The sequence below is a fragment of the Leptonotus elevatus genome, chromosome 14, assembly GCF_054856555.1.
Source record: "Leptonotus elevatus isolate MCC_2025b chromosome 14, RoL_Lele_1.0, whole genome shotgun sequence".
Taxonomy (NCBI): domain Eukaryota; kingdom Metazoa; phylum Chordata; class Actinopteri; order Syngnathiformes; family Syngnathidae; genus Leptonotus; species Leptonotus elevatus.
In genome coordinates, this window is record NC_141252.1 from 18,212,934 (window position 1) to 18,227,723 (window position 14,790).

General features: G+C 36.3%; 2 protein-coding genes across 3 annotated transcripts in view; one reads left to right on the forward strand and one right to left on the reverse strand.

Annotated features, from left to right (window-relative positions):
- The first annotated feature begins 2,266 nt into the window (after nucleotides 1-2,266).
- lrfn5a (leucine rich repeat and fibronectin type III domain containing 5a) overlaps nucleotides 2,267-14,790 on the forward strand; it is a 155,094-nt gene continuing 142,570 nt past the window's right edge. The window contains exon 1 of the mRNA XM_086095453.1: nucleotides 2,267-3,178. The gene's annotated coding sequence lies outside the window, so the exon portion shown is untranslated. The remainder of the gene's footprint in view (nucleotides 3,179-14,790) is intronic.
- On the reverse strand, nucleotides 3,968-13,523 carry LOC147163222 (uncharacterized). 2 transcript variants are annotated; one of them, XM_086094937.1, is made up of 9 exons: nucleotides 12,164-13,523; nucleotides 11,910-12,072; nucleotides 11,459-11,519; nucleotides 10,324-10,389; nucleotides 9,033-9,098; nucleotides 7,892-7,957; nucleotides 6,999-7,064; nucleotides 6,113-6,178; nucleotides 3,968-4,817 (listed from the first exon to the last, which is right to left on the reverse strand). In XM_086094937.1, the coding sequence occupies exons 2-9, from the start codon at nucleotides 11,942-11,944 to the stop codon at nucleotides 4,653-4,655; spliced, it is 591 nt and encodes a 196-aa protein (XP_085951063.1). In that variant the 5' UTR covers nucleotides 11,945-12,072; nucleotides 12,164-13,523; the 3' UTR covers nucleotides 3,968-4,652. The 2 variants fall into 2 exon arrangements, with proteins under 2 accessions (XP_085951063.1, XP_085951062.1); XM_086094936.1 differs by lacking the exon at nucleotides 10,324-10,389 and having other exon boundaries at nucleotides 12,164-13,522.

The window sequence follows — 14,790 nt, forward strand, 5'->3', positions numbered from 1 at the left end:
ATCCACCAGCAAATGTGCTGATGTAGGAAATGGAGAGGTGCTAGAATAAACGTGCATATTTTATTGAACATGATAGGACCTATGTTATTCATAACCAAAGCATATTTCCCTCATGCAGAAATATGAAGGTTTGAGAGACACAAGATATAAATGACAAAACAGATAGAGAATGTAGTACCAAAATGTCTTGCTCTGCTTAAAGTACTAGAATGCTTTCAAATGTCTAATTGACATTCTGATTGACAAATAAGAAAGGATAGGGAGATAGAGTTCTGCAATCAATGTGTATGTTCCATTGTATGATTGAAGTACAGGGAATCCTCGAGTTACGCCCGAGTTACGTTCCTACACTGGTGATGTAATCCGAATTTCGACGGATTTCACCATTAAAGTCGCTATTTACATCAAAATACTTTGCACAGTAATTTAAAAAAACATATTTACGTGACCCGGAAGAGCCAGAACCAATATATTGTGTTTCCACACGGACATTCATTGCTGACTGATGGCAGAGCCGGAGATAATTCAACCTTAAACACAGAAAAGTGACGCGCCTGATGGCGAGCCGACCTGCTCCATGGATGTTCGTTGCTGGAGGTAACAACAACACAACTTTAAATAACTTTAAAATGGCGTGATTGCTGTGGGAAATTAACGAAAAAGAAAGTTCTACGGACGAGGTACGGACGCTGTAAAGTTGAAACGACGTAGGTTGCGTACTCCCTGTACTCATATGTGTTCAGCATTGTTTCATAAACTACTATGCACCTGAATTTATTGAATTTATTTACTGAATTACCTTGTGGTTCTGAGGTTTGACGCAGGCCTTCCTATGTGGAGTTTGTATGCCTCCCCCCAATGTTTGGGTTGTTTTACCCCAGGTACTCCAGTTGCCAATCACATGCTCAATACATGTATGTTAGTTAAATACAAGACAAAATTGTCCATAGGCGTGAGTGTGAGTTGTTTGTTATGTGTAAAAAATAACCACATTTGGGTCAAAAATAGGTCATTTTGACCCATCTATCTGGGCAATTTAAAAAAAAAGGTTGTTTTGTATATAATAATCCCAAAAAATAGTTCTTTGGTACAAAACAACCCTAAAATTTGTGTCAAATTGATCCAAGTAGTAAGGTCCCTTTTTGACACTAATGGGTTAGTTATTTTTTCCCAACTGTTTTTAAGAGTGTACAGGGATATGCTGCATCATCACTCGTGGCCTAACTGATTGGTTGCATGATTTCATTTTTTCCCCCTTACTTTTCTTTTTATCACTATAACTTTAATAAGCAAAGTGCACGTCTCGGCGGCACGGTGCGTTATGGGTAGGCCGGTTAGTAGCCGACTACCGAACTTTCATTGAACACTAGAATGATCCAACGGAGGGAGCTTTGTTGACTTGGAACATTTCAACCGCTAGAAAGTTGATGTTTTTTATGTCATCTATTTTAAACATGCATAGCGTGTCGTTTACTGACTGCCCTCTCCTGGGACACTAAAGTTATGTTTAGTTATTTACTTAAAGGCCCCTGTCCAACGTTTTGACTCAGAAATAAACACTTCTTAAATACAGGATGTTTAAACATGAACTCTTTCTCAATCTCTGGGCTTCTGTTAATATGTGGTGATGATTTTTGTCCTTTGGGGGTGGGTTGCGGGTTGGGTAGTTTCCGACGCTCTGGACTGGCCGTGAAGGCATTTTGGGAAGCTACGCGCGCTATTGGCTGTTGTGTAGTGGTAGATGAGCCTGCTGTTTTGTTCTTGAAAACTGTTGTTAGCTCCACACTTGTCCTGATTATTTCACCATTGTTACAAGGCGAATTAAGTTTTGAACTATTATCCCTGTCAGTGATCGCCGGTGGACAATCTCGGATCAGTAATGATCATTTGCAAGACGTTATATATATATATATATATATATATATATATAGAGAGAGAGATTATAATATATCATATATCATAATATAGTAATCACTTATAATAATTAATGAATACATTTAGAATCAAATAAATGTATACAATAAATATATTTCCAAGTGATCTAACTAGACTTACTTTCTATAGTAACCAATGTCATTGGTTGTTTGGCTAACCAATAATCTTTACCTACTAGATTGGTACTATTTGTTTTTTAACCAATCCATTTTTAGAGTGTAGCCAAACTTTTTAAATTTGATTTTCGTTTTGAACGTTCCATCAAATGTCTTATTTTGAAGACGAACAGGAAGTGGATTTCACTGAATGCCGTAGTCTGACGGCTGTTACCCAATGCGCTGTCTGGATTAACTGCTAGAGAAGCGATCACCGCGGAGCGAGGATCAGACAAGTACTGTTATTAAATTGTCTGTGGCTGGGGAAACCTTAACCCGAACTTTATTGTAACCTTTATTAGCACAAAACATTTTTTTCTCCACGTTATTTTATTTTAATTGCCCCCCCTACTACCGGACTACAGTGGACAGACACACATGCAGTGTTGAATTGACAGATCCCTGCGAGGATGAGCGAGAAAAGGAGAGATCGGCTTGCGACTGGAAAGAGAATTCAAATGTGTTGTTGAAAAGGTTGCACATTTTAGATCCTTCAGCTCACCATAGGACGTATATTTTTATTATCTTAGCTACACAACTGAGCTGCTTTTGGAATGCGTTTTGCTTGGGATATCGGAGGAGAGTAGAGGAATTCTTGGCGGGTCACCTGCGCGAGGATTGCGACCGGCGGGGGGGAGAAAACAGGCACTGGTGGGACGGAGTGGAAGAGGCGAGGCGAAAGGGAGGAGAGGGGCGACGGCTCAAGCGGCTCCGTGTCAACTTCTCACGGATGGGATTCTTTGTTAATCTTGCGGATGGAGGGATGAAACACGGAGAACAAAACGGGGAGAGAGCGCAAAAGAGACGGAGGCGAGAAGAAGGACGCCGTCGACCGCTGCGTGAATGCAGAATGGACGCACCCCTCTGGAAGACTCAAGTCTAAACCGACACGGGATTTACGTTCACCGCAAGGGATATTCACTCATTTCCACCTGCACATACATTAATGGCCCTTATTGTTTCATTTGGAACCTACATTGTGGAGTTACGACTGTGACTAAATTGTGACGATGGGATTTGAAGAGATAACCGAGCCCTGACGCTTGGACATCGAAGGAAGCCAATAAAGGCTGCATACACGAAAGGAGGTAAAGTTTGCTTTTTCATATCTTATTTCACTATGCACTTCCATGCGTCCGTACAAGGATGCCATCTCCCTCATCATGTATTCATTGAGTGATGGAATGGTTGTGGCTCTTGGGGTTGAAGTAGACTTCCTTCTGCTATGTGAATGTGCACCATGGAACGAGGTACGACACCGGGGCCGGGTGGATACTGACTGTGAAAGATGAGTACATTCCAAGGTCACAGTATGGCTCCAGTGCAAGTTATACAGGTGCAGAGTGCGTGTGCGCGCAGTAACGTGCTTGTGTGTGCGTAATCCTTGGCCGGATGTCAGTGCGCTCAGGCTAAATTCCACCAGCTGCCTGCGGTGAGCAAACTACGCGCGCGTGCAAGAGTCGTGTACGTGTGTGACTCAAACGCACTACCGTGTGCACGGATGATACTTGAAGCCAAGGTCTGCTCAGACAATCCCTCAGAAAATAAGACAAAAATCGCACCTTATGTTGTGCGTCACATTTTTGCACCTGTCTCCAACCAGAAAGGGGCGGGCAAAGACTGCTTGTGTGTGGGAGTACATGTTGTGGAAAATAAAAGGTTCACGGTATAGTGGAGCAAACATGGGAACCCGCATGAACAGCACCGACAGCAAAATACAGTATGTTCATAAAAAATTCAAGTGTTTCAAGTGAACCATTCCTTTTCGGCGTGTATATGGGAAGTGCACCTCTCACTTGTGTTAAAAAAAATCACTCACACACGCACGCACCCCCACACACACACACGCACACACACACACACACACACACACACACACACACACACACACACACACACACACACATACTTGCCTCTGTGTATTATGAGGACATTTTTTCCAAACCGGTTTAATTGTGTATTACAGGGACACCCCTTTCTGCTAATGCCAGAGAGATGGGACTTGCACCCAAAATTTTTTTTTGGGGTTGTCCAGGAAAATTTCACTTCAAAACTTGAAAAAACTCAACACACGAAAAAAAGAAAAACCTGAAAAAATCCGTAATTGTGAGGACATAGATAATGACCTAAATAAGCCACGCCCATTGCAAAAATGGTAATTATGAGGACCAACTCACATTACAAGGACAAAGTTTACACAACACACAGCAACCATGTCACTGAAGTGATTTGAAAGTTCTGGCATTCTGACTTTACACAAACTAAAATGGCATTGATGTGTAATGACTTACCTGATATAAGGACACATTGTTGTACATAACAATACTGTGAAATGCAAAGTCATACCTGATCTGTCCTAAAATTGTAAGTTTTAACATGGTGCTCATGTTACAACTTACAATTTTAGGACAGACTGAAACTGGTATGTTAATAAAACTGCTTCTTATGTGAACAGGTTATCTAGGTCAAACACAGCTGTGTAATGGATAAGCTCGACATGAAACCAGATGCAAAAGAGTCAGTGAACATTGAACATTTTATTCTTTAAAACATGACTACCTCTCATCTTAAAGGATGAGCAGTTTTCTCATAGCTCATTCCTGAAATACCTTCGGATTTCTGAATTTCTGAAACAGGTTCAATGTAGGAAGTGTCCGAAGTACTGTGAGAATCTGGAACATATTCCTCTGCTAACGAATCCTCACTTGAACTGGATACATCAGCAACCTAATTTTTTAAACGAAAACAATTATTACATACATACATACATACACATATTGTCGCTGTTCTGTGAAAAACACTTCCACCATAGGAGCTACCGGAGAGCAGCCCGCGACCTAAAAATGGAAACGTGTTTTTCACAGGACAGCAATGATATCCATATATACAGTAGATGCACACATACTTATGCATATATACAGTGGCTCTAAAATTAACCTGCCAGATGCGGGTTAAAATTCATTTTGGCGGGTGGTCATAAATATTTACTAGCTTTACTTCGCTGTTACTTAGTGATGTTACACTCGAAGTAGAAGCTTGAGAAAAGTGTCGAGCGCTCGCGGCAGAAGTAGCTCCCGCCATTGATGGGCTAATGTGCTAAAGTTAATTTACCAAAGGTCTTCATCATCAAGCAGTTTTGCATTTTTTTTAAACGGGATATGTGCCAGATGCTGGAGCAAACTAGAAAAGCATTTAGAACCTAAAGTTTGTGCACATACTAAAGATTATTATAAATCTAGTCACATTTATTCGAAAGATGAGATGAAGCATTTAACAAGAGGGATAGTTAATATGCTTAATCTATGGCATTGCCCCTAAAACAGATATTGTGTGATACAGTCCTTCAGTTACAGTAGACTTTTCTATTTTACCGAGTCAGACAGTCGTTAAGATTGAGACAATTGCTCAACATTTAGCTGCTTGCAACTAAAGATAAAGGTATAAACATGGGTCATAATTTATCCTCTTGACTAAATTATATTCATTCAATGAAAATGCCTGCACTATTAATTCTGGTTGCGTGAAACAAAGATCCATTGCAGATACAAATAACACAGAAGATAAAATACCCATCATGCCAGTGCATTCTAGTGCAGCGAAAGGTCCAAAACATAAAGCACATTTATCCAAGCTTGATACAAGTAAATTAACTACCTGATGTTTACACTTGTTTAAAAAAATAAAATAAAATTGATAGCGAGTTCATCTCTAAAATCCACCATAAATAAATTAATGGGAACAAAAGATCACTACAGTGCATAATCCAAATCACCAAACTGCCAACAAATCTTCAATTTGAGATATTTTTAATGTTGACTTGTAGGAATTTTAGTCCCATACAAGCTTATTGTTGGATACAATATTTTGAACGTCTTGGCAATACACATTGCATAAAAAATTGTTGTGATTATATTTGTTAGTTATATAGTTCAGCCCTAGCATCTACTCTACACTCTTCACTCCTAACGTCTTGCTTCTGAAAACTGATTTCAACATCAATATTCAAAAAGAAATCTCGTCACCTGGTCAACTTGGTCTGTGACAGCTACGTCTTCAGCTATGTCTTCAGGTTGTGCTTCAGTTGAAACCTGGTACACATGAAGAGAAAAATACATATAAAATTCAATTCTTAGTAACACGACTGTACCTGTGCATTTACACAGTTACAGTACATACAGAACAATTAATAGGTTAAAGTATTGTAAATGCAAACTCATTTTATTTGCCATTACAAAAATAAATAAATAAATCCTTCTGCACTACAGGTTTGTGTAAATTGGTGACGTCTATTTTTCACAATGAAACAAAAACAAGAAAATACACAGTCCTCAGAGAATCCATACCTGACCAGAGTATGAATTGTATAATAACTCCAAGCCCTCAAAACTTATTTTACAGTCACGGTGTATGAATACACTGTCCTCAGTGTCAGTTATTCACAACTATAACATTGTGAGGACTAAGTATCTGTGAGGGCTGCACAGTATTGACAAAACATGCGACATGGGTGTTTTATACAGTAATGGAGATTATTTCGACATTGAACATGGACCTAAAAAAAAAGGATCTATCTATAGCTATATATTTTTATAATCCAATGAAAAAAAATACACGATAATCCGGAAAAATAAACATGCTCATTGTGATCTAATCTTATCCAATTAAGTTATTTTTTGTTAGTAATGCCCCTCGATACGTTTCTCGTATGGCGATGCACAATTAAGGTAGTCTCTGATTGGTCAAAGTCAGACTAAAGTATACAATCCAATATTCATTTGTTGCTTGTCTTTGCAATACACATATTGCATGAGCCATTCGTGCGACAAGATATTTTTTTATATATTGTGCCAACGTCTTGCTTCTGAAAAATGTATTTCAACGTCAACATTCAAAAAGAAATCTCGTCACCTGGTCAACTTGGTCTGTGACAGCTACGTCTTCAGTTATGTCTTCAGGTTGTGCTTCAGTTGAAACCTGGTACACATGAAGAGAAAAATACATATAAAATTCAATTCTTAGTAACACACAAGTCTGTACCTGTGCATTTACACAGTTACAGTACATACAGAACAATGAATAGGTTAAAGTATTGTGAATGCAAACACATTTTATTTGCCATTTCAAAAATAAATAATCCGTCAGCACTAATGGTTAGTGTAAATTGGTGATGTCTATTTTTCACAATGAAACAATTAATAGAAAATACACAGTCCTCAGAGTGTCCATACCTGACCAGAGTATGAATTATGAGGACTGTATGTGTAACTCCAAGCCCTGAAAACTTATTTTACATTCGCAGTGTGTAAATACACTGTCCTCAGAGTGTCAGTTATTCACAACTACGACATTGTGAGGACTATGCACCTGCGAGGGCTGCACAGTATTGACAAAACATGCGACATGGGTGTTTTATACAGTGATGGAGATTATTTCGACATGGACCTAAAAAAAAAGATCTATCTATATCTATATATTTTTATAATCCAATGAAAAAAAAATACACGTTAATGCGGAAAAATAAGCATGCTCATTGTGATCTAATCTTATCCAATTAAGTTATTTTTTGTTAGTAATGCCCCTCGATACGGTTCTCGTATGGTGATGTGCAATTAAGGTAGTCTCTGATTGGTCAAAATCAGACTAAAGTATACAATCCAATATTCATTTGTTGCATGTCTTTGCAATTCACCTATTGCATGAGCCATTCGTGCGTCAAGATCTTTTTTTTTTTATAAATTGTGCAACGTCTTGCTTCTGAAAAATGTATTTCAACATCAACATTCAAAAAGAAATCTTGTCACCTGGTCAACTTGGTCTGTGACAGCTATGTCTTTAGCTATGTCTTCAGGTTGTGTTTCAGTTGAAACCTGGTACACATGAAGAGAAAAATACATATAAAATTAAATTCTTAGTAACACGACTGTACCTGTGCATTTACACAGTTACAGTGCATAAAGAACAATGAATAGGTTAAAGTATTGTGAATGCAAACACATTTTATTTGCCATTTCAAAAATAAATAATCCGTCAGCACTAGTGGTTTGTGTAAATTGGTGACGTCTATTTTTCACAATGAAACAATCAATAGAAAATACACAGTCCTCAGAGTGTCCATACCAGAGTATGAATTATGAGGACTGTATGTGTAACTCCAAACCCCTGAAAACTTATTTTACATTCGCAGTGTGTAAATACACTGTCCTCAGAGTGTCAGTTATTCACAACTACGACATTGTGAGGACTATGCACCTGTGATGGCTGCACAGTATTGACAAAACATGCGACATGGGTGTTTTATACAGTGATGGAGATTAAACATTTAACACGGACCTAAAAAAAAGATCTATACATATACTGTATATATACACATACATACATACATATACATATATACATACATACTCTATATATACAGTATATATATATATATATATATATATATATATATATATATATATATATATATATATATATATATATATATATACATACACACACACATGCATACAGATATAGATGTATAGATATATATACTGTATATAGAGAGAGAGAGACATAGAGAGACAGATATATAGATATAGATAGATAGATATAGAGATAAAGATAGAGATAGAGAGATCTTTATAATCCAAAGAAAGAAATGCACGTTAATGCGGAAAAATAAGCATGCTCATTGTGATCTAGTCTTATCCAAATGTTATATTTTGTTAGTAATGCTCCTCAATACAATTCTCTTGTATGGCGATGCGCAATTAAGGTAGTCTCTGATTGGTCAAAATCAGACTAAAGTATACAATCCAATATTCATTTGTTGCATGTCTTTGCAATACACATATTGCATGAGCCATTCGTGCGACAAGATATTTTTTTTTATAAATTGTGCAACATCTTGCTTCTGAAAAATGGATTTCAACATCAACATTCAAAAAGAAATCTCGTCACCTGGTCAACTTGGTCTGTGACAGCTACGTCTTCAGCTATGTCTTCAGGTTGTGCTTCAGTTGAAACCTGGTACACATGAAGAGAAAAATACATATAAAATTCAATTCTTAGTAACACGACCACCTGTGCATTTACACAGCTACAGTACATAAAGAACAATGAATAGGTTAAAGTATTGTGAATGCAAACACATTTTATTTGCTATTTGAAAAATAAATAATCCGTCAGCACTAGTGGTTTGTGTAAATTGGTGACGTCTATTTTTCACAATGAAACAATTAATAGAAAACACACAGTCCTCAGAGTGTCCATACCAGAGTATGAATTATGAGGACTGTATGTGTAACTCCAAACCCCTGAAAACTTATTTTACATTCGCAGTGTGTAAATACACTGTCCTCAGAGTGTCAGTTATTCACAACTACGACATTGTGAGGACTATGTATCTGCAAGGGTTACACAGTATTGACAAAACATGCGACATGGGTGTTTTATACAGTGATGGAGATTAAACATTTAACACAGACCTAAAAAAAAGATCTATACATATACTGTATACATACACACTCTATATATACAGTATATATATATATATATATATATATATATGTATGTATATATACATACATATCTATATATATATATATATATATATATATGTATGTATATATATATTATATATATATATATAATATATATATATATATATATATATATATATATTATATATATATATTTATATATATATATATATATATTTATATATATACACATATATATATATATATATATATATATATATATATATATATATACACACACACGCATACAGATATAGATGTATAGATATATATATACTGTATATAGAGAGAGAGAGACATAGAGAGACAGATATATAGATATAGATAGATAGATATAGAGATAAAGATAGAGAAATAGAGAAATCTTTATAATCCAAAGAAAGAAATACACGTTAATGCGGAAAAATAAGCATGCTTATTGTGATCTAGTCTTATACAAATAAGTTATTTTTTGTTAGTAATGCCCCTCAATACGGTTCTCTTGTATGGCGATGCGCAATTAAGGTAGTCTCTGATTGGTCAAAGTCAGACTAAAGTATACAATCCAATATTCATTTGTTGCATGTCTTTGCAATACACATATACTGTATACATACATACAGTATATGCATGAGCCATTCGTGCGACAAAATATTTTTTTATATATTGTGCTACGTCTTGCTTCTGAAAAATGTATTTCAACATCAACATTCAAAAACAAATCTAGTCACCTGGTCAACTTGGTCTGTGACAGCTACATCTTTAGCTATGTCTTCAGGTTGTGCTTCATTTGAAACCTGGTACACATGAAGAGAAAAATACATATAAAATTAAATTCTTAGTAACACGACTGTACCTGTGCATTTACACAGTTACAGTACATAAAGAACAATGAATAGGTTAAAGTATTGTGAATGCAAATACATTTTATTTGCTATTTGAAAAATAAATAATCCGTCAGCACTAGTGGTTTGTGTAAATTGGTGACGTCTATTTTTCACAATGAAACAATCAATAGAAAATACACAGTCCTCAGAGTGTCCATACCAGAGTATGAATTATGAGGACTGTATGTGTAACTCCAAACCCCTGAAAACTTATTTTACATTCGCAGTGTGTAAATACACTGTCCTCAGAGTGTCAGTTATTCACAACTACGACATTGTGAAGACTATGCACCTGTGAGGTCTGCACAGTATTGACAAAACATGCGACATGGGTGTTTTATACAGTGATGGAGATTATTTTGACATTGAACATGGACCTAATATATATATCTATATAATCTAATTAAAGAAATACACGTACGTGCAGAAAAATAATCATGCTCATTGTGATCTAGTCTTATCCAAATAAGTTATTTTTTGTTAGTAATGCTCCTCGATACAATTCTCTTGTATGGCGATGCGCAATTAATGTTGTCTCTGATTGGTCAAATTCAGACTCAAGTAGGGCCTGGCAATAAATCAAATTAATTGAATAAATTAAATTTAAATTGAATCGTTGAAAATTTGCTAAATCGTGAAATGTATTTTGTCTTCTGGATTATTAAAAGCTGTTGTTATGTTCTGTTACATCCAGATGTTATTGTGAGTTGTAATTTTGCACAAGTGGTGGCAGAATGCTGGATGGTTGGTTTAAAATACTTTTTATTTTATTTTTTGGCCATATCGCTTAGCCTCAGACTAAAGTATACAATTAATCCAATATTCATTTGTTGCACGTCTTTGCAATACACATATTGCATGAGTCATTCGTGCGGCAAGATATTTTCCACATATTGTGCAGCCCTAGTATCTCCACCCTCCACTAATGTCTTGCTTCGGAAAACTGATTTCAACAACATTCAAAAAGAAATCTAGTCACCTGGTCAACTTTGGCGCAGTCTGATAGCTGTGTCTTCATCAGGTTGTGCTTCAGTGGAAACCTGGGGCAGATGAATAGAAAAATACCAATACAATTAAATTCTTACTAAGACTAGACTGCTATAATATAATTTCATGTAATCATGAATGTGCGACCAGTAATTCTAGTATGTCACATGTATGACACAATATCCAAATGTCATAAGAAATCACGATATGATAATTAACATGATATTGTGAGGTTAGCGATACTCACGATAACTGTAAAAGTAAAATAAAAAAACAAGTCACAATATTGTAAAAAATGAAATAAAAAAATAAAAAACTTATATTGAGAAAAGAATGTACTTTTGCTTTTGAGTTTTAATTAATCTTTTATGTTTTGTCAAACCTTGCACGATATCCCCCCAAAAAAACAAAATTAAGTGTGACAACACACCATATAAACATACCATAGTGTTTTTCCATTGTAGCGAAATTCAAACATGAAAACCTTCCGGGCATCATGATACACTCTCAGCCTGTTTTCACGTTCCTGTTTGCTTAGAACTTCTCCTCGATATTCAGTAGGAAAGTCTCTCTTCTGAAAGGAGCAGGAACTGAACACTCCTCGACCTTACAAAGAAAAAAGGATACAACAGAAATATTTCATTATAACAATAATGAAAACTAGACCCATACTAAAGAATATTTTACCAATACTCACCTTTGAATTAATTAATATATTTTATGGTGAAGCCATTCTTGTCTTTACCTAAGGATGAAAAGTATGCTACCTCTTCTTTGGGTTTAACTTTTGCCCTCTGTGGCCTCATGACTGACATGTCTCACTGAAGATAATGATCTAAAGCTATAGAAAAAAATGAGTTTCAATCAGTTTGATAGGTAACTTGGTGCAGATGTCTTGAAGTTTATGGTATGGTAATTATGGTACACTGAAAGTCACAGTGTACCATAATAGCCTGTGCAGTGTGCAGTAAATGTGCCAACGAAAATAAAATACAGTGGATAGCACAGCTCTGCTAAATATTTGCATAAATTAAATGTAATGAACACTAACAGACTTTACTGAAATATTTCTATTGAAAGAACAAATTTAAGTAAACACAAATGCAGCAATTTACCAATACTTCATTTATACTGTACTGGTAATACTAAGCCATTGTATATTTTCACATCAAAAACCAGCCTGTTATTGCTTTCCTCTTAAAAATTGCAATTAGCATTCATCTTACTCAACAGACGGTTAGCTCTGCTATGCTAACCGTCGCTAACAGAAGCGTAGCAATTCTAAATAATTAGCTGCATCCATCATAATCAACAGATGGTTAGGTATGCTAACGTAAGCTTAGCTGCACTTACACTGGACTTGCATTATAAATCATTTTCGCGAAAGAGGGAGCAATGTACACAAGCGACCAACAACAACAGGAAAAATTCGAGCTTCAAACCTACCTCATTAGCACAGCTACACGCCATCACATCTCGTGAAGTAAATAGAGCCGGGGGCGGTTCTCTATCGGGGCTGCTAGATGACGTCACTTCCGTACTCAGGGCAATATAATAAATCCCGTTCAAATCAACAAATTGGTTCAGTCGTTGGATTATGAACTTTGTTGATAAGAGTGGCTATTGTTCTATGATTTACAGTGTCAATAAAAAAAAATAGATCACATTTAAAATGAACCCCAAAGGCTCATATATTAAATGAATTACCACAGACGAAAACAAAGGATATTATTGCTAGAATTATAGATCATTTTGTAATCATAAAATGTGATTTCAGTTTCAGTTTTTTAAAAAGGTTTTTTTTTTCATTAATGAAAATGTTTTTTTGCTTTAGTAAATAAAATAACCTTGCTGCTGTCATACAGTTGCTGTCCGAGGATGTTTTAGTACTATACTTTAGTAATGGATGCATGTGTTTTTTGGCAAAATTGTGAGCGAGCCCAATTCCTTGGCTGAGAAGCAACCCTGCAAATGAATGGTCACATGACGCTTTCCTTTTGGCATGAAGCAGGACTGATGGTAGCGCTCACCTTTTCTTCTCCAGACAAGCATTTTTCCGGATGCCCCAAACATTGGAAAGGGGGTTAATCAGAGAAAATAACTTCAACTCTTTTTTTCTTATTTTGGTCTGTATTTATGGAATCCCCTTTTCACTGGTCACGCCAGGCCATCCTCCAAAAGTCTTACTCCCTCACCATGGGTGTAGATGCACTCATACCTGCTTACTGCCATTCCTGAGCAAGCTCTACACTGGTGGTGATGTCCTTATCCCGCAGCTGAATCAACTTTGGGAGATAGTCCTGGCATTTGCTGGATTTTCTTGGGTGCCCTGAAGCCTTCTTCACTTAAAGTTTGTAAGGTCACTAAAGGAAATTACTTTAATTTTCATGGCAAATAGGGACTTTGCAATTCATCTAATCACTATAACATTCTGGAGTACATGCAAATTGCCATCATAAAAAAACAATAATAATAAGTCAGCACTGGAGATTTTTAGAAAATCAATGTCATTCTCAAAACATTTGGCCACTGGTGTACAGAAAGATGTTACATTGTAAAGGCAGGGTGGGATGTTAAATGATGAATCAATATACGGCACTGACAGTTTCTCTGTCTCTGCCTCCAGCTGTTCAAAGTGATGTGATAAACAGCTGTTAACCATTGTATATTTTCAAATAAACAACCACTGCAAGAATTAAATGCTGAAATATATAATTAAATGTCATAGTGTATTTCATTATTTAATTTATCTACTTAGGAATTGGTGGCTGCAAAAAAAAAAAAAGGCTCTGCGTCTACAGACAAACATTCACAATACACAGCATTTTGAGAAAAAACTGAATTATGGGGACATGTGCGTAATTGTGGGGACAGGTGACGGTCAGCCAATCAAATGCTGTGAAATATACACTGGTGTGAATAATTCATGAAGTGGTGCATTACGAGGACCTTCCTACAGGGGGCGTCATCAAATACACAAAAATACACAAATTCATGTAATTATGGTTTACAAGGACATTGGCTAAAACTTTGGATTTAAGCCTTCTACAGCCCTAGAAGCACTTCTGCATTGAATGAATTATGAGGACATGGGCTGTGTCCTCATAATTCAAAATGTCCTCGCAGTGTTGCGTGTATTCAGGTGACATGTCCTCATAATACACAAAGGCAAACACACACACACACACACACACACACACACACACACACACACACACACACATTCCCAACAAAGATAACTCAAGTGAATGTAAAATGCAATTTTAAATGGTGATTTTATTTATTAAGCGGGTGCCTATGCAAAGCTACCTAACCCGTATAAAA